The 13,101-nt window shown below is 41.1% G+C and overlaps 1 protein-coding gene across 1 annotated transcript in view; it reads right to left on the reverse strand.

The window, feature by feature from the left end:
- The window catches only part of LOC127636651 (fibrillin-2-like), a 169,052-nt gene that overhangs the window by 1,687 nt on the left and 154,264 nt on the right, over window positions 1–13,101 (reverse strand). Inside the window, 5 exon segments of the mRNA XM_052117306.1 lie at window positions 3,720–3,867; window positions 4,072–4,303; window positions 9,230–9,349; window positions 10,007–10,135; window positions 11,507–11,623. Of these exon segments, the coding sequence (XP_051973266.1) occupies window positions 3,720–3,867; window positions 4,072–4,303; window positions 9,230–9,349; window positions 10,007–10,135; window positions 11,507–11,623 (746 nt within the window).

The raw sequence follows: 13,101 nt of genomic DNA on the forward strand, positions 1-13,101 counted from the left end.
ACATTAATTATAGCATGCAGACAAAATACTGTAAATAACCTTGTCTCATGTCTGGGAGTGACAACCTGTCACACAGTTTTGCGAACGCAATGTGTGTGCGTTTCTCCATCCTTACTTTACCGTGCAGATCTATTTGATATTTTTCAAAAGTGTCCATAAACCTGGATTTTTGGATTTTCAGGACACCGATATTTCAGAATGAACAGAGCAACATTTCACATGCAATGACTGGTCCGCTGAATATTTAGTTCATAACTGGACTAACCAGTCACATTACCTCAGTCACATTTATTGATGAGCATCTTGTATTTCTAATAAATTCAAAAGGAGTTTATTTAGTAAATGTGTTTCCATCACAGTTTATTCTTCTTAGTGACTAAAAAATGTATCCACCTCAAGTAGGTATATGTGTTTTTTTCATCTTTGTGTTTCCACCCAGCCATTGTATGCAACGTCCCATAATGCGCATACAAACACGTTGATGAAAACTGAGCTATAGAAATAAGCCTGTCATTCAACAAGGACACAGTTCCCCTTCTGTCACTCACTCAAAATTTGCATGCCACTCTCCCGGACATACGGGTATAAAAGGAGCTGGAATGCAATTTCATTCAGATTTTTTCTTCGGAGCCGAGCGGTTGTACTTTCAACGAGCTGAATACTACTGCGGTTCCATTCACCTCTTAAAAAGCATATGCTGTTGGATATATGCCGCATTTCCCACAGCTTTCTCTCCTCCCGCGCTAAAAGAGTGTATATTCCTGTTTTTTTATATTCTATTCTTTCTAAAGATGCCTTTCTGTCTTTGTGTGATTCCTGGATGCGGTCGTTATCTCTCCGCTTCTTACGGCCACGGGCGCTGCCCCACGTGTCAGGGCAGCGATCACACTGAGGCAGCGTTTGTGGATGGTTTATGTTCTCATTAAGAGGATATGACCATAGCAACATTGTAGTCGTGGCTTTACTTCCACGGGAAAGCCACTCTAGCCACCCCCCCAACCCCCCACGCTGCGCCTTCTACCCACGGGTATGAGGCCGGCCCGGCTGGTGCTGGAGGCGATTTGGGGAGTTCAATGGGCGCAGTCTTGCCGGGTAATTCCCCACAGACATCCCATTCCCCAGCAGGCTCGTTTTCTCCTGTCCGGTCCCGTAATGAGACATATTGGATGCCGATGACTCCACTGGGCTGCCACCTTCGGGTCTGCCCACCCAGTCTGAGGCTGACGCAGAGCTGACCGCCATGCTTGCCTGGGCCGCCCGGGACTGGAACCCTCCACCCTCCCCTGAGTGCTCACGGCTTGATGATTGGTTCCTCGGTTCGGGGCACCGCTCACAGCCATGCCCCATCCACCCTCCGGGTCCCTTTCTTGCTGGAGGTGCACGATGAACTGACAAGGTCATGGAGGGCACCTTTGGCTGCCCGAAACAAACTTCCAGGTTTGTCCCAATGCGGGGACGGTCCACAATTACACGGAGGTCCCTCAAGTGGATAAGGTGGTTGCGATGCAGATAACAGACTGTAGGACTATGTCGTCTCTGGTGACCAAAGCCTACAGTGCCGCTGGACAGCCCGCCTCCGCCCTGCATGCCATGTCCATCCTGCAGGTACACCAGGCCAAGGCACTAAATGAACTGCACGTGGACTATTATGGATGGAATCTATTATAGAAATGACTATTATGGATGGATGGATGAATAAAAGTTTGAGGTATTGAGCTGTGTTTAGAAAAGTTTGATCGTAAGGTCCATGAGAGAGGTTCTACAAACCAATGGCGTCTTTGGGAAGTAGGCTTGTGATGATATCATAATCATATCTTTTTTTATAATTAAAAAAATTCAACAAATAAGTCTTTTCTAAGTCTAATAATCAGCAATTTATTTCCATATTTTCCATATATGACACTGACTTCCTAATATGGTATTGTTTGTAAATTCCCTGTCATGTGGGCACTAAGGTAGGCATTATGTCATAACTTTCTTAGTCTCTAACCCTATATAGGGTGCTTCTCATTTCCTAAATTGTGTCTTCGTTTCCTCGCTCCTCCGTCCTTCAGCCTATGACCCGGAAACCGATCAGAGTCCACCATGATGATGGATGTATCAATCCTCTAAATGCACAATGAGGAGGCGAGGAACAAGGAAGCTTCCCGAGGAAACAAGGAGAATCCTATGCGGAAGACGTTTTGGTCGAAGCACCTGACGCACGAATGAATTCTCCTCCTTCACATTTGACACAATAGTTTTCATTCGTGTATCACCTTTGCGGTTTAAATAAACCACAGTTGTCACATAAATTATCAGTGCATCCTGAATTATTATGTTTTCATATGAAGATATAAATCAATCATGTTTTAATAACAACAACAAGAGCTCTGAGGGGATGTGTGAGTGAGCAGGACATTTCATTTTACAAATCAGTCTTGCTTTCCATTCCTCTGTCCTCGATTCCTTGCATGCTTTCCTCGTTTGCTAAGAGGGAGGAGCTAGGAAATGAGGAATGGAATCAAGGAAAGAAATTGAGGATGCACAATTTTAGAAATGAGAAGCAACCTTAGAACGAGATACGCACATGGATGCTTCGTTGATGAATATAAGCACACCATATGAGAGCATTAGAGCACATAGATTGCATCATTTTATGTAAAATTAACATAAATAATAATTCTTTATAAAGAATTCATGAGAATCCATCAATATTTCTGTAAATGTGCATACTTTAAGACTAAACATTCTATTGGATGTTGTTCACAGAAGCCTGCTAAAGACAAATCAATGGGAGTTGATATTATTGAATACATTTCAATATTTTATAACTCTTTTTGATATATTGATAAAAATTACTCTAATGCATCTTTCTCTTGATGTACTGTAGTTTGTCAATAAAAAAATGGTAAAAACATGCAGTGAATGTAAATAATAACGATTGTCAGTGATCTTTGCACAAGAAGGAAAGTTTTAGCAGAGAAAATAATCTAATGTTAAAATCAAACCGTTTAAAAAAAATACTGTGGGTCCGGCAGGATTGTTAAGCTTTAGCACAGAGATAATACCGTAGCACCGATATACCATGCAACCCTATTGAGAAAAGCTGCAGAAAGCATTGGATGAACCTTGACCTGAAGATCTAGAATAAATGGACTGCTAGGATGACGGAGGTGTCATTGCTGCATGCAGAGGATTCTGGTCTGAACAGAAAAGTGTTAATAATACAGCATACAGGAGGGCCTGGGTAGCTCCGTGTTAAAGACCCTGGTTATCACACCTGGAGTTCACTAGTTCGAATTCAGGGCGTGCTGAGTGACTCCAGTCAGGTCTCCTAAGCAACCAAATTGGCCTAGTTGCTAGGGAGGGTAGAGTCACATGGGGTAACCTCCTTGTGGTCGCTATAATGTGGTTCTCGCTCTCAGTGGGGCGTGTGGTGAGTTGTGCGTGGATGCCGCGGAGAATAGCGTGAAGCCTCCACACGTGCTATGGTGGCTCACGATTGGTCATTTGCTCAGTCAGTCCATTCTAATCCTGATTTTTGAAGCACCACGATGAAGATATAATCCGTAAATGTGTCAACGAGCCTGGATTAACGGAATTACAGTTCCGCGACGAGAACTGTTTGGCCTCAAGGTTGACAAGTGCCTTCAGTTTAGAATTAGTGGCCAATGAAATTGTAGGGCTGGCCAAGGCCACCCATCTGGGCACTCAATGTTCACACTGGTTTCTCTCACCTGTTGTGGCAGTGTAAAGTTTGAAGTGTGTCTTCTCCCCACAGTTTTCTTCTGGTGAGTTTTTGAAAGACTGTTGTCTTCATCTGGTCTGATTCTAGCTGTAGATTCAAACCCGATCTGTCCAAAACCAGCAGCAGATACACAATGTCTGCAGGAATTCAATTAAATGTGATTAATTTGATTACTTGTCTGAAAAAACTGACACAATGCAAAAGGTGATATATGAGGTGAAATATGACCCAGGGATCTTTCATCTGATACACTATTGTAGTTAGATCTCCGTGGTTTGATTTGATATTTAAAGAGATTCGTTGGCAGTAAAGTTTGAAACACCATTGGCAGCCCATCTCACCCATGTCCTGCTCTGTTATAGCCCGCGGGGCAGCCGCACATGAATCCGCCCTGTGTGTTCGAGCAGCCGTATCTGCAGGGCTTCTCAAACGACACACACTCGTCCACATCTGCACAGCTCATGGACATGGGGTCGAAGGTGAATCCAGAAGGACAGCCACACTTAAAACTGCCCAGAGTGTTGAAACAGGACGCAGAGCCACATTGGTCTGGGTTCAAACACTCATTTTCATCTGGAGAAGAGAGATGAGTGATGTTAAAAAAACACTAAACCAGTAAAGCCTGATCTGACATCCATCTGTATTGAGCACATTTATGATCTGATGAAGAACAAAGTAATCCGTGAACAGAAAAGTATTAAGTATGAGGTCTGAATCATTCAGCAGTTGTCATGTGATCCAGCAGAGGGCGCTGCTGACATAATCTCCTCATATCAATCAGACAATCACACAAAACTCAACATGACTGTATTCCATTCGTAGACCAGTTTAGGAATATTTCAAACTAAACTAGACAACACTTGTAAAAATCGCCAGATCCAATCCGATTTTCCGACTTCAACACAACTTTGAGTCAGGGTGCACAGGTTTATTACAATCCACTGGGGAACAAAAATGTGTTTAAAATGTAATGATTATGAATACTTTGAGGAGGAACTAGTGACTGGATTTGCCAAACTTTGCCCAGTTAATGGGCTCAGATCTTTGAAAGTTTTGCTTAAAGTTTTTTTTAATAGTACCTAAACTCAAAATTGATGCGCAGAACTTTATATTCTGCTTTGTTTTCTAAATTATTGTCTGTTATATAATTAGCATTTACTACTTTTTGACAAACTGACCAACCTACAACCTAGTCTACAGGTTTCAGTAACACTTTACATTAATGCTACCTTTGTTAAGCATTTATAAAGGGGTTGATTAATGAGTCATTTACAAATGCATTATAAATAATTGATATACAATTATAGCAACATGAATATAAAAAGGGTGACTTTCATCCAATAATTGCTAACTACGTCTAATGTTGACAGCTCCTTATCATTTTCATAGGTTACTAATTTTGAATAAGTGTTATTAAGTACTTATAACATGTGAGGTCAAATGGCTCACTATTTGGCAAGTATGCATGAAAGTCGCCCTTTTAATGCATGTTGTTATAACTGCATTTAAATGATGTATAATGCATTTGTATATTAAATATTAGTCTTTAAATAACCCATTAATAATCCCTTTTAGTGTTACCCACAGTTCTTCTGTGTTTTTTATACAACTATTCACATTCATCTTTTTCTGTGCCTTTTCAAGTCTTTTATTGTAGTATATACTATTTCTGATACCCCTCCTATATCTTACGTAAAATCAAAGCAAACTGGTTGGTGATTTGAAATGTCAGTCAGATGATCTTAGAGGGCCCTGAATGAACTACATAGAAGTCAAGAGTCTGGCTCTGTGAGACTAGTAGACAGAAGACAAGATATTTAAGTCCTGCAAATTGTGAGGTGGAGCCTCCATAGATCGAACTTGTTTGTCCAGCACATCCCACAGATGATCAATTGGATTGAGATCTGGGGAATTTGGAGGCAGTGTTAATCTAGTCAAAGAAATCACTAATGAAAACATTCATTGATGAAGGGTTTTTGATTTCGTCAACGATAATGAGACGAAAAAGGCGCATAATGACGATAATTAAATGATTTTATTAAAGCATACTATTGACGAAAGTATGATGAGATAAAAACAGTACTGCAACATATTAACAGTGCAAAATATGAAAACGAGAAGAAACATCTATAGAATCTGTATATAGAAGTTAGATATAGATATATAGATTCATCTAACCCAGGGGTTCTCAACCTTTTGTAAGCTGGGCCCCCCCAAAGCTGGTTCATTGCAGTTGGGGCCCCAGTGCCCCCCGCCCCGCCCCACCCCATGCTTTATTGTTGTTATTATTATTATTATTATTATTATAATAATTGGCAGTAGCACCAGACTTCTAATGTGAGCTTGCAGGCATTATTATTATTATTATGAATAGTAGTAGGCCTATCATCATTACTAGGCTATTGCTATATAATTATATGAGGTTACATGCTTTATTGTTGTTATTATTATTATTATTATTATTATTATTATTATTATTATTATTATAATAATTGGCAGTAGCACCAGACTTCTAATGTGAGCTTGCAGGCATTATTATTATTATTATGAATAGTAGTAGGCCTATCATCATTACTAGGCTATTGCTATATAATTATATGAGGTTACATACTTTATTGTTGTTATTATTATTATTATTATCATCATCATCAGTAGGCCTATTATCATTACTAGGCTATTGCTATAATTGGGAATTGGCACCAGACCTCTGATATTAATTTATGCTTTATTATTGTTATTATTACTAGGCCTAATAGTAGGCATCATCTGCATTTTTTACAGAAGCTTGCTGGTAGGTGATGTTAATGTGAGACCTGAGCCTGCTTTGCCTTGCAAAGATCCTCAATTCTTGGCTCAATGTTTGATAAACATAGCCTCAAATCATCCTCGATTTGTGCACGATTGCGGTATTTCGTTTTGAGTGCAGTCATTTTTGAGAATCCTGCCTCACACAAACATGTCGACGCGAAAGGAAGGAGAATCTTCAAGGCGACGTCACAGAGTTCAGGGTGTTCCTGCATCAATGCTGCCCAGAATGATGAAAGAGGGCAGGAGCTAAAGAGTTCCTTCAGTCTACTGTCACTCTTCAGCTCAATAAGCTGTTCCTGCATATCAATTGATAGCTCGTTTGCTGTGCACACAAACGGATCTCGAACCCAAGCAAAAGAGCGATAATCCTCTTTAAAGTATGTCGCAAATTGTTTTCTCATTGCTGACAGGTGCTCAGGCGCTGATTGAAATAGGGAGGAGAAATGCGTGTGGCGTGCCTGCATCAGTGATAAAGTCTGCAAGGCTGGGGAACATGTCGCAGTTCCCTCGACTGATCGCGGCCATGCCAGAGGTCTAGTTTTTGTGTGAAGGCGTGCACTTTGTCTGCAAGGAGCAAAATATGAGTTTCAGTGGCCTTGCAAAGACAGGTTGAAATCAAACAAATGGCGCCGTTTTCTAAAGTCTATGAGCGCAGCACACACAAATAAACTAAATTGACATACTGCAGTTAAATTTCAAAATGTGGTGTTTTTATATTTATAACATTTGAATACAGTTCAGCAACATACATCACACGACCTGACGACCAAGAGAGCTGACAATTGACCATCACTTAATTTACCATCACCTCACGATTGAAAATGTGACACTGATTTCATATGACAGTTCAACAAACAAGTTAATAATATTAAGTCACTTACATTTTAGACAAAATAATGACTGTTTTGGTCTATTTTAGCAGCAAAAATAGATCCGATGAATCCAAACAAAGATCACAGCATAGCCATAGCGCATCTCACAGCAATACTCAATCTTGTTTTGAACGATTCAGTGTTGTGAACGAATCGGTTGAGTCAAAGATTCAATGACCCATTCACAAACATCTGTCTCATTCTTGATGAATCGGCCGTTTGAACGAATCGTTTGAATGAACGACTCAATTACTCGCTTAATGAAATCGCTTATGCTTATCACCTGCATTTCCGCTCACTATCGACAAACCAATGAAATTTGTTCCAAATTTTGTTTTTTTTTTAATCAGTAAAAACACATTTTAATTTTTACTCAGGAGTTATGTATATACAAAACTATAACTTTTTATGACAGTAGTTTAGTGATAAAAAAAATGTGCCCCAAATTATTTTTTTTCCAGTTTTTTTTCTCTTCCATCGTAGCCTACTTGCGCCCCCCCGGGAGAGTGTCCGTGCCCCACCGGTTGAGAACCACTGATCTAACCCATTAATAATTGGGGATTTCTCCGCTTGAGCTGTGTGAGTTGAACACAGGGTGTACTTGGTCTGCAACGATGTTTATGTAGGTGGTACGTGTCAAATTGACGTCCACATGAATGGACGGACCCAGGTTTTCCCAGCAGAACATTGCCCAGATCATCACACTCCCTCCACCGGCTTGTCGTCTTCCCACAGTGCATACTGGTGCCATCGCTTTCACAGGTAATCAGCGCACTCGTACACGGCCATCCACGTGATGTCAAAGAAAACACCTTCTTCCACAGCTCCAAGGTCCAGTTCTGACGCTCGTGTGCTCATTGTAGGCACTTTTGACAGAAGACGGGGTCATCATGGGCACACTGACTGATCTGAGGCTACGCAGCCCGATATGCAGCAGGGTGCGATGTACTGTGTGTTGTGACACATTCCTCCAGTAACCATCATAAAAACGTTCTGTGACACGTGCCACATAGACCTTCTGTTGCTTCAGACCAGACGGAATAGTCTTTGTTGCCCTCTGGCATCAATGAGCCTTGGGCGCCCAACACCCTGTTGCCGGTTTGTTGTTTGTCCCTCCTCGGAACACCACTGCTGTCTGGGAGCACCCCACAACCCTTGCTGTTTCAGAGAAGCTCTGAACCAGTCGTCTGGCCATAATAATTTGGCCCTTGTCAAAGTCACTCAGGTTTTTACTCCTGCCCATTTCTCCTGCATTCAACACGTTATTTTTTCTCCCCAATCTGGAATGCCCAATTCCCAATGCGCTATAAATCCTCATGGTGGCGTAGTGACGCGCCTCGATCTGGGTGGCGGAGGACAAATCTCAGTTGCATCCGCGTCTGAGACGTCAATCTACACATCTTATCACGTGGCTTGTTGAGCACATTACTGCAGAGACATAGCACGTGTGGAGGCTTCACGCTATTCTCCGCGGCATCCATGCACAACTCAACACACACCTCACCGAGAGCGAGAACTACATTATAGTGACCACGAGGAGGTTACCCCATGTGACTCTACCCTCCCTAGCAACTGGGCCAATTTGGTTGCTTAGGAGACCTGGCTGGAGTCACTCAGCACACCCTGGATTCAAACTTGCAACTCCAGGTGTGATAGTCAGCATCAATACTCACTGAGCTACCCAGACCCCCAATTTAAGTATATTTTTAGCAACCTTGAGTTAAAAACAAAAAATTATGTTATATATTGTGACATTAATAACCTGAAAATGTGTGCTGTAGCTGTTTTTCCAAATCTATGTGTGTGTGTGTATACTGACCCACACATTGGTTCCATTGCTGGTGTTGTGTGTAGCCTTGTGGACAGCTGCAGCGAAACCCACCTGCAGCATTCTGACAACCAAACTGACACCTCTCATCACTTGCACACTCATCTATATCTGAGAGACAAACAGAGAGCACAATCAAGTCCTTTATGGTTTATCTTCTAAACAAATCAATACACATACCACACACCAGTGACATTTTTTATTCACATAAATACAAATATGAAATCAGGTATTATCTGCGTATGTCAAATGCTGCTGAATCTTTTCTCAGAAATAAGTTCTCTTTTCTAAATTATTTCTGTTCAATGACTTCACACTGGTGTCCTAACAGAGAAATCACAGGTAGGGTTCAACATGACACACTAACACACTGACAAACACAAAGTGGCTTCATTTTACACACTACATCTATTATTTCAGCATTTCAAACCTGACAAACCTATTTTTGTGAAATGTTTTTTCTGAAAGGTGTGCATGTGCTATTTCTTTTAATTAATGACACTTGCTTAAATAAGCATTCTAAGTGATCCACATGAAACAGATCTAAAGCTCCAGTTGCATTCATTAGCACCAGAGCTGTGAGCAAATGCTATGTGGTTGAAAAAATAGAGGGATTGGTGATGTCAGCCAAAAAGAAAATTCATTACAGAGGCAAAGCAAGTTATTACATTTTGTAGGAATATTACAAAGTGTGTAATACAAACACCTATTAAGAAAATAGAAATGCAGAGAGAGAGAGAGAGAGAGAGAGGTGAGAGAGAGAGTTACCATCACAGTTGAGTCCAGTCGAGTCCAGACTGAAGCCCTGTGCACACTCACAGCTGAAGCTGCCTACTGAATTGTGACAGATGCCCCGCAAGCCACACACACTCAAATCTGACACACACTCATTGATATCTGAGGGACAACATAATAAAATCTGAATACACAAATTAAAGGGATCACACACATCTAACTGACAAGCAGCTTTTTACTGCATTCATTGATAATAATCACATGTACATTAGAAGTCACAAGTACATACACTTAGGCTGAAGTCGTTAAAACTCATTTTTAACCACTCCAAGGATTTCGTATTAGCAAACTATAGCTTTGGCAAGTCATTTATGACATCTACTTTGTGCATGACGAATAATTTTTCCAACAATTGTTTACAGACTGATTGTTTCACTTTTAATTGACTATCACAATTCCAGTGGGTCATATCTTTACATTCATTTTAATGGTTAACGGTGCCTGTAAGCAGCTTGTAAAATTTGTGAAGATGCTGGAGGAAACAGGTAGACAAGTATCTATTTCCACAGTAAAACAAGTCCTATATCGACATAACCTGAAAGGCTGCTTAGCAAGGAAGAAGCGACTGCTCCAATACCGCCATAAAAAAGCAAGACTACAGTTTGCAAGTGCACATGGGGACAATGATCTTACTTTTTGGAGAAATGTCCTCTGGTCTAATGAAACAAAAATTGAACTTTGGGCATAATGTCAATCATTATGTTTGGAGGAAAAAGGGTGAGGCCTGCAAGCCGATGAACACCATCCCAACTGTGAAGCATGGGGGTGGCAGCATCATGTTGTGGGGGTGCTTTGCTGTAACATCTCAAGACATCAGCCAGTAAGTTAAAGCTCGGTCACAAATGGGTCTTCCATATGAACAAAGACCCCAAGCATACCTCCGAAATTGTGGCAATATAGCTTAAGGACAACAAAGTCAAGGTATTGGAGTGGCCATCACAAAGTCCTGACCTCAATCCAATAGAAAATGTGTGGGCAGAACTGAAAAAGTGTGTTCGAGCAAGGAGGCCAACAAACCTGAATCAGTTACACCAGTTCTGTCTGCAGGAATGGGACAAAATTCCAGCAGCTTATTGTGAGAAGCTTGTGGAAGGAAACCCAAAATGTTTGACTCAAGTTAAACAATTTAAAGACAATGCCACCAAATACTAACAAAGTGTATGTAAACGTCTGACCCACTGAGAATGTGATGAAAGAAATAAAAGCTGAAATAAATCATTCTCTCTACTATTATTCTGACATTTCACATTCTTAAAATAAAGTAGTGATCCTAACTGACTTAAGACAGGGAATGTTTTATACGATTAAATGTCAGGAATTGTGAAAAGATTTATGACATTTAGTTTAAATGTATTTGGCTAAGATGTATGTACACTTCTGACTTCATCTGTTCAGTATGTAAGCAAAACAACAAAATATAACTGTAAATCAGGAGTTCACTGATTTTGAACTCACACAAACTTGTGTTTGTACCTCTACAGGAAGTGTGGTGCTGGCTGAAGCCTGCAGGGCATTTGCAGTTAAATCCACCAATGGTGTTCACACATGAAAAATGACAGTTGTGTTGTCTACTCTGACACTCATCCACGTCTGAAAATCAACAAACTCAAATTAAATTAAGATTTTTCTATATCTCTCTTCATGAGTTCACATGTTCATATAATCCTTGAGTGAGATGAAGGTAAACTCACTTGATGTCTGTGACAGTGTTGTAGTACTCGAGATTGGTCTTGGTCTCAATACCACTTTTCCGAGACGCCTTTTCTCAGTCTCAGACAAAGAGGACTCAGGATTTTATTTCAAGTCCGGTCAAGACCACAACTGCGGGTATATCACTAAATTGCCTGTGCATTGTCTAATTTATTTTTTAACATAATTTCTGTGTTTGGATGTAAAACTTCCTGCTTCAAATACAAGCAATAACTTGACTAATTTCTAATTAGAGATTTTTGCTACTGTTATCGGCTGTCACCCCTCCCTGCCCCCCTTCACACGCACTCCAAGAAAGTGAATGCGGAAGACAGGAGAAGAAAATCTGGCTGTCTGAGAGATGTCAGCCAAATCTTCTTTAATACAATTTGGCTACCTAAACCAGTATTTCCTAACCACTGTGCCCACTAGTGTGCCGTGATAGATTGTCAGTTGTGCCAATGAAAATGTTCAAATTCCTCAAAATAAATATATAAAAAGAATTCCCAGTATTTTAGTGAAGGCATACAGAGGGTAGAAGAGTTTTAAAGTTGCCAATTCAGTATATTTTCTATTACAAAATATTTTATGAAACAGTATAAATATTTTGTCAATCATAACATTATTGTTCTAACAAACTCTAGTCTACTGCCAAACGCAACTCCTCACGTGCCCCAAAAATTATGCTTCATCATCACACTTGTAGTAAAAACGTTCGGTCAGTGAACCGAATGAATGAATAGAATACAACCGGTGTATTGTCTTACTGTATATTTGTGCACAGCATAGAGTTACAGATGTTATAAACTGATGTGGCTTACTTGTCGTCTTTCTCTCATGAAACATGAAAATAATATGTAAAATGTCATGGTTACTGTTGTAACCTCCATTCCCTGATGGAGGGAACGAGCCGTTGTGTCGAATGTAGTGACACAAGGGGTCTTTCTTGAGAGCCTTGCGTACCTCTGAACTTAAGAAAAGGCCAATGAGAAATTGGAGAAATTGCTGCCTGTGGTTTGGCCACAGGAGGATGACCTCGGCAGGCAGATGGAGCGCGGGGTGCGCTAGGGCGGCGCCGCAGCATGATGTGAGAAATGGCCACTGTTTGCTTTTTCACCGCCAAAAACTGCTGGTCGAAGTCGTCTATGGTGTCACCGAAGAGGCTGAGCTGGTAGACGAGGCGTTGAGAAAGCGTGCCTTGTCAATGTCACACATCTCGACCATGTTCAGCCAGAGGTGGCCCAGGTGCAGTTCTTGGTGGACCTGCAGGAGAGCCATGGCATGCAGGGCGGAGGCGGCCTGTCCAGTGGTGCTGTAGGCTTTTGAAGTCAGCGACGACATCATCCTACAGGCCTTGGAGGGGAGTACCCGAGGGGAGT

The sequence above is a fragment of the Xyrauchen texanus genome, chromosome 44 (genome assembly GCF_025860055.1).
Source record: "Xyrauchen texanus isolate HMW12.3.18 chromosome 44, RBS_HiC_50CHRs, whole genome shotgun sequence".
Taxonomy (NCBI): domain Eukaryota; kingdom Metazoa; phylum Chordata; class Actinopteri; order Cypriniformes; family Catostomidae; genus Xyrauchen; species Xyrauchen texanus.